Source organism: Schistocerca gregaria, chromosome 4, assembly GCF_023897955.1.
Source record: "Schistocerca gregaria isolate iqSchGreg1 chromosome 4, iqSchGreg1.2, whole genome shotgun sequence".
NCBI lineage: Eukaryota > Metazoa > Arthropoda > Insecta > Orthoptera > Acrididae > Schistocerca > Schistocerca gregaria.
Window position 1 is genome coordinate 655,017,296 of NC_064923.1, and position 14,547 is coordinate 655,031,842.

Here is a 14,547-nt window from a genome sequence, read left to right on the forward strand (position 1 = left end):
TACTACAATGGACCAACATTGTTTCGATTTGGAGGTGCGGCCTAAGACTTTTCTGTCCCCTTGAATTTCGAGTCTCAAATTTCACGTGCGGCTTAGATTCGGGAAAATTTTTTTTCCTTGATTTCAAGTCACATTTTTCGTGGGCGCCTTAAATTAGAGTGCGGCTTAGATTCGAGTAAATATGGTATATATGCATATATATTATTCCCATTTCAGTACAATGGGTGGATTCAAGGTAAAATATTTCAGGAGCAATGCTAAATAGCAACTTCCTCTCGGTATGTTTTAATCAATGATTCCTTCTTCCTGTGCATCTACTTCGAAAAGATTTTCTCTTTAATAGAGAGTTACCGTATTTACTCGAATCTAAGCCACACTTTTTTTCCAGTTTTTGTTATCCAAAAAACCGCCTGCGGCTTAGAATGGAGTGCAAAGTAAGCGGAAGTTCTGAAATATGTTGGTAGGTGCTGCTACAACTAACAACTGCTGTCGAATATATGTAGCGCTAGACAGGCATCCTTTGCAGGCACAAAGATAAATACTGACGTCAAAACCTATGCGTCAGTAAATAAATTAAAAAGGGTGGAAGACGATCTTTTTCTCCGTCCCGAATTTCGACTACTGCATTTTCGTCCCGAATTTCGACTACTGCATTTTCATACATTATCCAACAAAGTAAATACAATAAAGTATAAAGAAGAGCAGATAGAAGAGTTTGACAGTCTTAAATTCCTGGGATTACAACTTGACAATAAATTCAGTTGGGAGGAGCACACCACAGAATTGCCTTAACAAATCTGTATTTGCAATTCGAGTGTCAGCAGACATGGCGACAGAAAAATGACAAAGCTTGCATACTTTGCCTACTTTCATTCCATAATGTCATATGGTATAATATTTTGGGGTAACTCTATGAGTCAAACAAAAGTTTTCAGAGTCCAAAAGCGTGTAATACGTATTATTTGTGGAGTAAATTCACGGACGTCCTGTAGAAACCTCTTCAAAGAACTGGGTATACTAACTACTGCCTCTCAGTATATTTACTCCTTAATGAAATTTGTCCAAAATAATATGTCTCTTTTTTCCAACAAACAGCTCAGTTCATACATATAATACCAGGAACAAAAATGATCTGCACAAGGACTTAAAAGCACTTACTTTAGTTCAAAAAGGGGTCCACTACTCAGGAACTCTCATCTTCAATAATTTGCCAGCAAACATAAAAAATTTAGTTACAAAGAAAGATCAGTTTAAAAGGAGCCTGAAAGACTTACTAGTGGCCAAGTCCTCCTACTCCATTGATGAATTTTTTAACAGAAACATATGATGTATTGCATATATACTCATACTATTCTATTCCATTGACGAATTTTTTAATAGAAACAAATGATGTATTGTATATATATTCATACTATTAGTATTGTTCTTTCAGCTATTTATTTTAAAAAAAATGATATGTTCCACATCCATGAGGATCTCCTCAGTACGGAGGAGGCCTGTCACAGTTTGCGTTTTTGTGTTTTATGAGTGGTACTGTGCTGGTGGACGTGCTAGCTATCAGGTGAGATAGGCTGGGTGGCAAAGCAGCTTGTTAGTTAAATACTTTATCTTTTTACTGGACTTAAGAATACCATTTTGTGGTTTTTGGTGATTGAGCTTGAGCACCCACATGAACTTCAATTTTATTAGTGGGACTTGAGATAACTGAGAACTTTCTATTTTCCTGAGGTTAACATTAGGACTCACATGTGATGAACTTGCTTCTAGTTTCCCACTTATCATTTGGGACAGTGAACTTTAGTTTTATGTCACAATTAACTGTAAGGATCTATGTTGTCAGCCTTTGAGTGCTTGCTTATTAATTTCATGATTAATGCACTGTTAAACTTTGCACAAATGTGTTCCATTTACATTGCTCTGCTTTCTTTCATTTGAATTTGCAACTGTGTAGGCTACCATTCACAAATGTGTGAATCATTCACAACAAACATTTATTGAATTTAAACAAGAATTATTTATTTCTGTTAACATTATTATTCCCACAGGATTTATCTATGCAGTTTATTTCTAAATTACTTCACCAAACTATCTAACTATAATGGTCTATGCTTCAGTTCTGTAGGAAATTCAGAAGTTCCTTAATGTTGATTTAATATCGAACCATACGACACTGAAGTGGGTCAACCTAATTGTTTATGTTGTGTGTTGCCCACGACGAGAGTGGATTGTAAAACAACCCATGCAATCATAACAGGCTGTACAATGGGCATCAGAGAACGAGAAAGGAAATATCTGCTATCCCTTAATCAACTGATCAGTTTCCAATGAAATCCATTTGCAGTATAGCAACTCGACTTCAAGTACTGTGGACAACAATGCTTGACCACATACAAAGATTCACAACTGATAAGATTTACACTGATGTTTGTGAATGAATTATCTGATGATGACCTGGAGCAGTGACTAGCATCCTGCTGTGCTTTGATGATCAAATGATGTGTCTTACTCAAGAGCACTATTTTTCCATGAATTTATGATACATCACTGTTTATACAGGTGGAATGTGATTTTCTGGTCTAAGCAAGTTCCCCTTAATATGTAAGGGCTGGAAAGGAATTTTTCCATGAATTTATGATACATAACAGTTTATACAGGTGGAATGTGATTTTCTGGTCTAAGCAAGTTCCCCATAATATGTAAGGGCTGGAAAGGAATCTGCCTCATGTTATGATGCTTAAAGATAAGAGAACCATGGATAGACCATATGTGATTACAGCAGGGTGTGGCTCCAACAAGCTTTCCTATTCAGGAGTGCAAGTTCCTTGATGAATAATTTTGAGGCAACTGGATTAGCCTTGGTTCAGCAACCCCTCCAGCCTCACTGAAATGGCCGCCATGAGACCTGGGCCTTACTATGCCATACAACATCTTATGGGGACTGCACAAGTGTTGAGGTAGCCTTCCTAAGCAAAGTCTTGAGGAGCACTGTAAGATGTCAAGGACGACACGAAGAAACATAAACCTCATAAGTAGGTCTGTTGGACACATAGGTTTTATATGTAAGGACTCTAGTACATAATACTATTCTGACTTAAGAGAACAGGTACTTCTCAAACAAACTGTATATAAATGTGATTCTGTTAACAGGAAAACTACTTTGTCAAATATTTTGAAAACATAAGTCAGAAAAGAAAGTGGATGATATATATTATAGTCTTTCCTATTACTTTTCATATAAAGTGTGCCTGCGGAAGCTGTCGCCAGCACACCAGTTGGCAAATATGTAGTGCGAAGAACTATGCTAGGCGTTGGATCGAGCGTGCCTATCATGAGAGAGGCCAGAGACACACACCGACAAGAAACACCCAGCCAATGCCCTCTCAACAGCAAGTATTTAGGCCACCACCGCTGACCAGAGGGCTCAGGCACTGACTCACTAACTCATATTCCAGTTGGCATCTGTCAGTTCACATCGCAGGTTACAACAGTAAGAGGACTATTACAGATGAGCTTCTACCAGGATCGTGGATTCTATTCAAGTAGCAGCTTCTTGTAAATAAAGAACCACATAAATTCACATGTGCATTTGTGTTGCAGAAAGACGATACCAGCCACCCATAACAACAGCCTCTCCCTTGCTTTTATGGTACAAGGATACTACATAAAGAAGTTTAACAATTGCATATTTTAATCTGTTTACAAGAAAGTTTCTCTTTTAGTGCAGCACTGTGTACATCAATAAGAACATGATTTGTTGTGTTAGAACAACTCTTCAGAATTCTGTTTTTTAATGGCTTTTTTTTAAAAAAAAATTTCTGATGTATATAGAAAATGCTTATTAAAAATAGTTGCAATTTATGAATTATCAGTCATGTTATAGTCATTCTGTTCTGTTGTGATCTTCTGCACTGAGTAGTCATCCCAATACATGTGCACCTTCAGGGTGTATACAAAGACAAGGGGGAAAAAATCCTGGATTTTTCCCAGGAGAAAATACACTTCTTCCTGAGAGAAAATAAACATTTTCCTTGGTGAAAATATACTTTCTCTATATTAAATGACAGTGTACTTTTCCTCAGTGACAATATACTTTTCTTCCTTTGGGGAAAAAACTGTGAAAAATATAGAAATTTTTTAGGACTCCACAACTCACATGCCCATTTTTCTGAGTTCTTCCCTACATAAAACAGTTTTTTTCAATATTTCTGATGCTACAATTTTAAAAAATGTGGCAATTCCTCCTTTTTCCATACTTAATCTCCTTGCAGACCTGGCCAGAGGCTGGAAACTGTCCAACATGATGATTAATTTACATGAAGATGGTGCTAGCCTATAATCACACACGTTTAACCTTTTTTGCCTTGGTGGCAAATTGGTGTTTGAACAGACACAGCATATCAACCATCTCTACAGAGTTTCACAAAATACACTTAAGTTCATTTATGTCTCTCAGTATCCTGAGAAACAATCTACTTTTCTGAAAACTGTTAGCTATCCTGTGATTTCATTCTCTTTCCATTTCTTTCATGCAAATCCGTAATAACCTTGCACTGAGCAAAATAATGTATTCCTTCTGACTCCATTATCCAAAGGGATTTGACATTATATGCTGATGTTCTCATTAGCACAGTCAGCATGAAAGCGGGTTGTCTGTCCTTCACTCCCCATCATAAAGGTACATGCCACTGTTAGTAAATCCCCCATTTCCCAATTCCAGCAACACATTCAGAGACTTTGCTGCAGTCAGCAACAATCAACTCTGTTTACACATGTGACAGTCATTCAGTTCATTTAATGCTAAGTCATTAGCCCAGCTGTTTCCTGCTCTTCTCACTATGGGCACTTGATTAGTTGTATCAACAACTTTCCATAAAGTCTCTGGCTAAGTGTAGCACTTGATTTCACTATACTTGTTCACTGATACTATTTGAGTTAGTATACAATCATTTTGTCATTTGGTGACAGTGAAAGGAAGTGCGGACTCTAGGAAATGGAGTGCAAGTGGAGAAATTGGAATATTTCCAATATATTCTTCATTTGAGTTCAATAGGGGGGTGACAGCAGGGGAGGGAGCCAGAAACATTTGTGCCATGTATGGGGATAATGCCATTGGACAGACCACAGCACGAACATGGACTTCTCATCTTAAGGAGGATCATTTTGACATTAATGGCTCTCAACATTCAAAAATACCTTCAGGGTTTGATAACGATCATTTAAATGCATTAATCCACATTGATCTACATCAGTATACTCAAGAGCTGGCAAATGTGACGATATGCGATCATTCCACCATCGCACAACATTTGCATACAATAGGGAAGGTTCAAAAATAGGGTGTATGGGTCCAGCATGCTCTAAATCAGAATCACAAAAATCAGCGAGAGCCCTTATGTACACCTCTGCTTGCCTGTCACCAAATGACACAGGAACAACACCGACCATTCCTATCCTGTATCATTACTGGTGACGAGAAATGGTGTCTATGCTAACATGAGGAAAAGAAACAAATGGCTGAGTCAAAACGAAGCAGCAACTCCCTGTACAAAGATCTGCGTACATCCACAAAAGATAATGTTCGGAATCTGGTGGAACAGTGATGTGTGGTGTACTATAAATTGCTTCCCCAAGGTGTAACCATCATTGCTAACATTTACTGTCAACAGCTCAGATGTCTTTCAGACAAAATCCAAGAACAATGACCAAGAAGACTGCGTGAAGTGATGCTACTTGATAATGCCTGCTGGCATTCTGTTAAACTGTCGAAGAAAAGTCATTTTGCATCCATCTTATTCACTTGATTTTGAGCACTCAGATTTTCACCTTTTCTGCTCTCTATCAAACAACCTTAAAGAAACTTCTTTTCCAGATGAAAACATGCTCTGAAAACGGACCAATAAATTCTTTGCCTCAAAACCCCATGATTTCAACAGCTGTGGAATCAAAAACTTGCCCCAGCATTGGCAGATTGTTGTAAATAGTGAATTATTGATGACTGTGGAAAAGTGGTTTGAAACCTAGTACAATCGGGTTCGAAATATTAGGAATAAATGAAATGTGGATAATCTGGAGAATACAGAAACCAAACGAATATTTAAGGAAAATAAAATAAAATCTCAGAATGGGATAAAGATGAATTTCAATAAGCACTACGAAGTCTGAAGGATAGTAAAGGAATGGTAATCCCATCATAGCATCAAAATCCCAAAAGGATGTTCAAGAAAAAATTGACCAGTTCCTTGCTCTGGACAATTATAGACTGCTCTGAGAAAGAAGAATTCTCAAAGATTACAGTAAAAGTAAGACAACTGATTGTCAATAATGGGTTGAAATGCAATAATCCACACATCTGAATGACTTCCTATCCCATGCAAATAATAATAATAATATTTAATGTAATAATGAACATCTACAATGGAAAATCAGTCTTCATAAATGCAAAAGTAAAGCATTATATCACTGTAATAAGTACTCAAGCACTTTACACTGCAGAATGTATTGGTTGACTTAAAGTAGGAGAAATGAAGAGGCTCCAGAAAAAATTAAGAAAAAATCAGAAACATCCTTCGAAAAATTTTGAAGCAGAGGGTAACAAAAAATCTCTATAGGAAACTACAACAGCTTTCACACATAATTCAGGAAAAAAATGGCACTTTCTTTGGACATAAAAAGCAGTAGCTGAGACAGGTCTGTAGCCTATCGCTGATGTTATTCGAACTATACACTGAACAAGCAGTAACGAAAAAACCAGAAGAAATTTGGGAAAGTAATTAAGGAAATGAAAACTTTGAAGATTGCCGAGGACACTGTAGTTCCATCACAGTCTGTAAAGGACTTGGAAGATCATGTACGGAATTGATAGTGTCTTGAAAATAGATATAAGATGACAACAAACTGACAATAGGAAGAAATGTGTTTCCAGTGTTGGGGGGGGGGGGGGGGGGCTGGGGGGGGGGGGGTAGTGTAAATTTAAGTATTAGGAAGTCTGTCCTGAAGGTATCTATCTTGACTTTAGTCGCATAAGGAAGTGTAACGGGAATGATACGCAGTTAAGACGACATCAGAATAGAAGCATTTGAAATATGGAATGAATGCTGAAGATATGATGGGTAAGTTAGATAATTAACTGAATGAAATTGACTTGAATCAGGGAGGAGGGAAATTTATTGCTTAAAAGCGAGGTAAAGAAAATACATAATATTCTGAGGTATCAAAGAATCACCAGTTTGGTAATGGAGGGAACTGTGGGAGGTAAAAATTGGAGAGGAAAACTAAGTCTTGACTAAAGCAAGCTGGTTCAAATGAATGAAGGCAGCAATAGTTATACAGAGATGAAGGGGCTTGCATAGAAATGAGTAGTGGGAAGAGGTGCCTCAAACCAATCCTCGGTCTGGGAAGAAGATGAAGATGAAGAAGAACAAGAACAAGAACAAGAACAACACAACAACAACTACAAAGGAAACAGTAGAGTGGCAGAATAAAATAATATTGTGGGAAAACAAAAAAAGAAATACCACAAGGAGAAAGAAATCACAAACATTTGTTGTGCATGGTCCATAGTTGGATGGATTTGATAAAAAAAAGGCAAACAGAAACTTACTTAAAATAACTGTTCTGTTTTAAAACTCTTGAGGAACTAGGGAAGTGACAAACAAAACTGGGGATAAACCTAAATGTGAACAAGAAAGTTGTTACAGTTTTTAATGATTTGCAAAACATCCAGCATGGTGTATAAGAAGTCTGTAAGTGGACAATGGAAATCAAGTGGCGATTAGAAATCAACTATAAAGAAGTATGAGCACTATGTAAGAAACATAACTTCCTAACAATTATTAATGAAAGTGAAAGAACACCTAAAATAAAGAATGGAGTGAGTCAGGACTGGCTAATTTACCAAACTTACTCAACAAGTTTATTGAAGGAATTACTACTGTATCTTAAAGGATACCTTACAAAATGAATTAAAATACACAAAAAAACAATCCATGGACACACTATGGTGATAATATTGTTTTAGTGACAGATTCAATAATGAATACAAACAGAATGCAGAAAACAATGGCAGCCATGATGAAACAGTATAATTTGATAACAAACACTATTAAAATCAAACTGTTCATAACAGGGTGAGAGTGTTATCAAATCATTGCTCATGTCACGCCCAAAATCTAAGAATGAACAGGTAAACAGTTCTGCATTTAAAGGAACATCTTTTACCCTCTTTCTCTTGTGCCTTTGTCCTGCACTGCTGCAGGGTTGTCATGGTTACCAATGAATCTAGGATGGTTAATCCAAGCAACAGCTGGATGTCCTCCCTATCACCACCCCCTTGGACGTAACATGTATATCCAAAATGTCTGCGTGTAGTGTTACTCATGTGGGAGTGAGATAAAGTTTTCTAAATGCTTGCAAAACTTGTAGTTGAGGTGGGACTTAGATATTAGCCCAGTATTCACCTAGCTGGATGTGGGAATTTGCCTAAAAATTACATCCAAGCTCACCCTCACACTGGCCCTCATCATTAATCCACGGGTAGTTTCAACTTGAGCTCAGTGCTCCTCCCCATCCCAGAAGCAGTGCTTTGATATGCACAGCTATCTGAATGGGAAAAAGAGCATTGCTTATGATGATCAGAAATACACTCTGAAGTCATAAAGCAAGTAGCCCTTGTTAAATAGATATTTCACCACAAAAGAAGTCTCTAAATGAATATGTCACTAAACATCCAAATGTTGGCTAAATCTTTAGCTAGGTGTGCTACTTTATGGAAAGGAGAGTGATCAATGAGTGAAACAGATAAACAGCAATTACAAGCAACAAAAATGTGGTTATGGAAGAGAGTAACAAGGAGCATCTGGACATGGCGGGGCGGGGGGAACCTTGAACTCACAACTGTAGGGACTTACTTTGTGTATAGAGACATAGAATAACAAAAACTTACAAAATTAATATCGAACTCTGTATGACTGTTTGCACATGATTACTACTAAAACATGACATAGGACTTAACATTGCTTAGCTGAAGAAGAGTGTGTGTGTGTGTGTGTGTGTGTGTGTGTGTGTGTGTGTGTGTGTGTGTGTTTATGTAATGGAAGTAACTTCATGAAAAATATTTCAGAAAACGAGATCACCTCTAGCCTGGCAAGAAGGTGGTTGAGTGGTACAATCAACCAAAACTTTATTGAGCTGGCATCTTTACAGGCAACCAGCATCTCCACAAATGCAGTCCGGACTCTTGCATTGGTGTCATGAATTCCATCTTGCATATGTGGAAGCACCTAAAAACGAAAATGCTGCAATTAAACTTCACATTCTATATGTAAAGCATTGAAACTAAATAATACAATCTATAAAACAGAATAATGGCGCTGTGGCTAAAAAGTAACTGCATATCTCTCTTGGACCACAAATAAATTACAAATCAGTATACAGAAACAAGGAACACTAAATGCGAAATCATTTGTAAGCAAGCACTTCTACCTTCCAAACTGTTCTCTATCACTTAAAGTTACAGCGACATGAAAAGACAATTTTAGATATATCATTCACATTTATGCCACAACTTTAAATAAAAAATATTAAGGGCATACAAAAGGGGTTCTTAAGCAGCATGGGAAAACAACTATGCACATAATTTTAATTCCCACTTATATGCCCTTACATGCTGTATACAGGGTCATTCCATGATGATGCTAAAAACTTTCAGGGATGGTGGAGAAGGATAAATGTATACATTTGATGTAAGAGACTCCATTCCAGAAACAACAGAGTTGAAAGTTATTAGCGACAATCATTCCAATATCTCTGGGCAGTAGAAGGTGTCCAGTGTCAGATGTGTCAGAACAACTTTCATTTATAATATTTCACTTGCTCGTTTCCAGAAGAGAATCCCTCACCTCAAACCGATACACTTGCCTATCTCCCTCACCCTAGGAAGTTTGTAACATCACCACAGAATCACGCTGTAGATGACAAAATAATCAAATACCGAAGAAAAGGTTCTGATTTAGCTCTCCTTCACACCACATGCTCAGACTAAGCGATGGAATATGCTGTTAATGCTTTCTCAACACATTTTTCATTTCTGTTGATTCAGTTCAGGGGGTAGCTGCTACACTGTAGTATCACATATTTTCTTAGCTACATATTCATTAAGGTTTCATTAAATAGTCACACATGTTAGTAGAAATGTGTGAGTATTTTGATGAGGATTTTTTATGTTGGACTCCAATCTTAACTACGAACAGAGCTCTAAAACTTCAAATGGAAAGTGTGCTGATACATACCACTCCAAAGAAGTGATGTGCGTCCCATACCTTCTAACTGATGAATGATACACACAATGGAGAATTATAAAATCAGACACTGGAGACAATAGTGTGCCAGGGATACAAGTGCAGATACTGTGTGGGGTTGTTAATCTGATTCACAAGTGCTGAGCTCTATTAAAGGACAACACAAGTCTTCCACACAGTATAGCAATCACAGTAACTTTATGAGAGGAAATACCTGCTCATACTTGGGAATAAAAAGGCTGTGGATTGTGGCCAGCCTTGGTGATGTGCTGAGTTTCAAAGCATAGTAAGAAACAATGGAAGTCTAATCTCTTCCATTCTTTCTGGTTCAGAGTTCGGACATGACATATTTAACCAAGAAAGTTTAATTGTAAACAAGTTAAGGTATGTTTTGCGAAAACAACACTCATGCCAACACTACTAAAATCTCACACTTTATTTAGTAGAGATTAGAAATATGGTGTAATAATTCTTAAGAGCAACACAAGAACAGACAGATCAGAGGTGTGTTTGATACTTACGGGCACTAACAGCGAGGTTATCAGCACCCTTACACATATTAAAAGAAATGAAGTGGGTAAAATTAATACAATTGCTGTCACACAGTGACAAGGAAACCTATAAAATGACGCATATTCACTCACTCTCACGTCACTCACGTTGACTCACACAATCACTCAATATCACATACCTTAAAACAACAGAGAAAGGGTGAAAGGTGCTATACCTGGGGTTACAACGTGTAAAAAGTAAGAGGACCTAAAAAATCAGCACAAGGAAACGTGAGTGGCTGACCACTTACAAAAAACATGGGTGTTAATACATGGTATGTATTTCCTAAAATTTTAGGAAAAAAGTTGGACAAATCACAAAATCTTAAAACTGACCACATTCGTTCGAACGTTACTTAAAATATAGAGCAGATGTGTCAGCAAATCTGCTGCTGTCCTCTGGTCTGAAAATAAAACACAGTCTAATAAAATGTGGCACACAGTGATCTGTATGCCACATGCACCACACATTGGAGGCTCCTCTCGCCGGAGCAAGAAGCCATACACCGTAGGCTGTGGCCTATGCAAAGACGAGTAAGGAGGACCCCCCCCCCCCCCTCCTGTATATGTGGCTGGAAGGAAGTACACCACAGCCACAATGTGGACTTGACTAGATGGAGTTTAGCTGCAATGTGGACTTGACTAGATGGAGTTTAGCCGCAATGTGGACTTGACTAGATGGAGTTTAATGTCTGTCATTTCCAGCTACTCATCTTCCAATTGATGCACAAGTCCATACAACAGTGAGATGATAGCATCCAGGGGGATAGCATACTGAACTAACTGAGGATCACGACACATCTCCTTGGCTGCTATATCTATAATTTTGTTCCCCGCAACATCCACGTGCCCTGGCACCCAGCAGAAAGACACCACCTTCCCCAATCTTTGTAAGTAGATAATGGTATCATGGATATCCTGAACTATTTTTTTGGCTGGATACATATGTTGCAGAGAGACTGAAGGGCAATTTGGGAGTCACAACAGAAGATGAATTTAGCAGACATGACACAGCTCATCTCCCCCTGTGCCCTCAAGGCTGCAGATAATTCGGCACTGAATACTGTGAACTCAGGGGCAACCAAATCTTGAGGACACGATCTGGAAAAACAACAGAGCAGCCAACAGAATTCTCCCACTTAGACCCATCTAAGAATACAGTTACATAGTGGTGGTGCTCATTTAAAAAACTGTATTAAAGACAGAAGCAGGATTGCAATCCCTACTGTACTGCACTAAATCTAAAATTACTCTGTGCTCTGCAGTAACCAGGCAGCTCAAATCCCAGATTTTGGCCTGTCTGCAGTCCACACAAAGGGACTCCAGCACACACTTCACATGTATCTCAAACATACTCATTGACTGTGGATGATTGGTAAAAAGGCATGCCTCAGCTGGACAAGCAACATTATGGTACGCTGATGGATTAGGAGTAGCCAGGAATGTACACACCTGTTGCATCATGAAGAGCTGCTGTCAGATGGTAAGTGGTGGTTCGTCAGCCTCAGCACAGAGACTGAGTGTAGGGATTGTCCAGTAAGCATTCATGGCCAGCCTGATCCCCTCATGATGCACAGTGTCATTGATCTTGAGGTATGAAGGCCTTGCTGTACACTGTGCACCCACAGTCAAGCCACGATTGCATGAAAGCCCTATAAAACTGGAGCAGATTCACCCTGTCTGCTCTCCACACCTGTGACTAAGACATTTTAAAATGTTCAGTGCCTTTGGGACCTTTGAATTTAGGTTCTTGAGGTGTGGTATCATGTGGGAGCTGCATGGGCAGCTGTACCTGTACACGCCATCCAAGCTCTGTTCGACTCAATGCCCAGGCGTATCAAGGCCATTATTACGGCCAGAGGTTGTTGTTCTGGGTACTGATTTCTCAGGATCCATGCACCCAAATTGCATGAAAATGTAATAACATGTCTGTTCTAGTATAATATATTTGTCCAATGAATACCCATTTATCATCTGCATTTCTATTTCTTCTTGGTGTAGCAATTTTAATGGCCAGTAGTGTACATCTCCTTTGTCTCGCCAGAGATGAACATTCGACTCCTCTATGGGCAGCCATACCACACTGCCACAAGTGGCTTCTCCCTTACATCCTAGAGTTGTGTACTCAAAATGCTGGCATTTAAAACAATGCAATGGCTTGGGGACTTAGGGTCACATTTTTGGGTGCAGAAAACCAGCCTTGACAGGCTCTGGGAGTTTCGTGCTGATGAACAAGTTGTATTTGATCAGATTACCTTCCACCATTTTCATGATATTCAGCCAGTCTAAAATGCCTCCTTGGACCCACGCAACTTTCAGGTCATCTTTCGAGATATCCACCAAGTTCCTGCACACCACATCACGTTTGCTGTAGTTAAATGTGGTGTGGAGCTCAGTTTCAATGGATTATTCTGCAAAGCTTTTTGTTTTCAGCAGGTTTGTTACTTGTTGAAAACCAGAGGTTTCAACCAACATCGTGCCATCGCACAACTGACTGACAAGTTTTAAGATACCTGCTATGCCTTGTAAACGCTTCTGAATGTAAAAACATGAAACCTTCTCAAAACTTTCCTTTAATCTTTTACCAAAAAAACATTCTGTTCTGCAGCTGTGTTCTATTACTAAACACCAAACGACCCTGAACAAATCCAGAGCCTGTCACACGAGGCCTCTCAAGCAACTGGGTGTTGGTATCTACCAGCAGTCCACCCATTCTGTTGGGAGGAAGAGGAGAGAATTTTGACAGTTCTACTTTGGTCCCACAATCAGCTAAAGAAATAAAAATCCATCTAGAAAGAGCCCCACATACCTTGGTAAGTCTTATACAACTGAGTGGCAACAGGTTTCCCATAGGCTGCCCATTGTTCAAGCCAAGATCTCCATTCCCTGTGAGACTCAAATTTCCATTGCCACACCGTTTGATGATCACTGAAGCATGCCTAAAGCTTATGATGACTGAGAATTGGTGGCACTTACCAGTCCCCAGCTCAGGAACTGCACCATCACAAAGCCCATACACACAGCATTCCTATATCATATCTGCATAGTATTTGATATTGTAACAACAATATGAAATAGATAGATTTCTACTCACCACATGGACAACGCATTAAGTGGCACACGGAAAACAGTGAGCAGTGATCTCGGCTGGGGTAAGTAGTGGTAGTACAGAAGCGATGTGAGATGGGAATTCTGGAGGTAAGCAAGTCACAGGTGGGTAAGATATGTGAATGCAGCATGCAAAAGTATGCAGGGACACAGCAGAGACAATATACTGGACCGGTAGGTGCATTCGGGGAGAGGGGAGGGTGGATTAGAAAAGTATTATCATGTAATTTACTAAATAGAACATTTACAGCATCAAGAAGGTACACACATTCATACACCAGAATTAAATATCTCACAGCAGCAGCTGTAAGGCAGCATATAAAATCATGCCAGACAGGTTGTACACACTGGATATTTATACAGTGTATATTTCTGCTCAAAGTATCTCTGAAAATGGCCCTCCCCTCTCATCATCATGGAGCATCCAAACTACATCTGCCATCACCTGGCCATCAGAGAATACAAGAATTACGCTCAATTTTAAGAGGGGCTATGATGGCAGGTAGTATTGAGCAGATGTTGTCAATGAGTCACAGTGTCAAGTTCAAAGCAACCAAAGGGACAGTGGCACAGGGCATCCAATGAAAAGCTCT

General features: G+C 38.9%; 1 protein-coding gene across 8 annotated transcripts in view; it reads right to left on the bottom strand.

The window, feature by feature from the left end:
* Window positions 1-14,547, bottom strand: part of LOC126267401 (condensin-2 complex subunit G2-like) — a 266,223-nt gene that overhangs the window by 132,443 nt on the left and 119,233 nt on the right. For all 8 annotated transcript variants that reach the window (XM_049972616.1, XM_049972609.1, XM_049972615.1 and 5 more), the window contains exon 11: window positions 9,132-9,278. In XM_049972616.1, coding sequence (XP_049828573.1) covers window positions 9,132-9,278 — 147 coding nt within the window. The remainder of the gene's footprint in view (window positions 1-9,131; window positions 9,279-14,547) is intronic.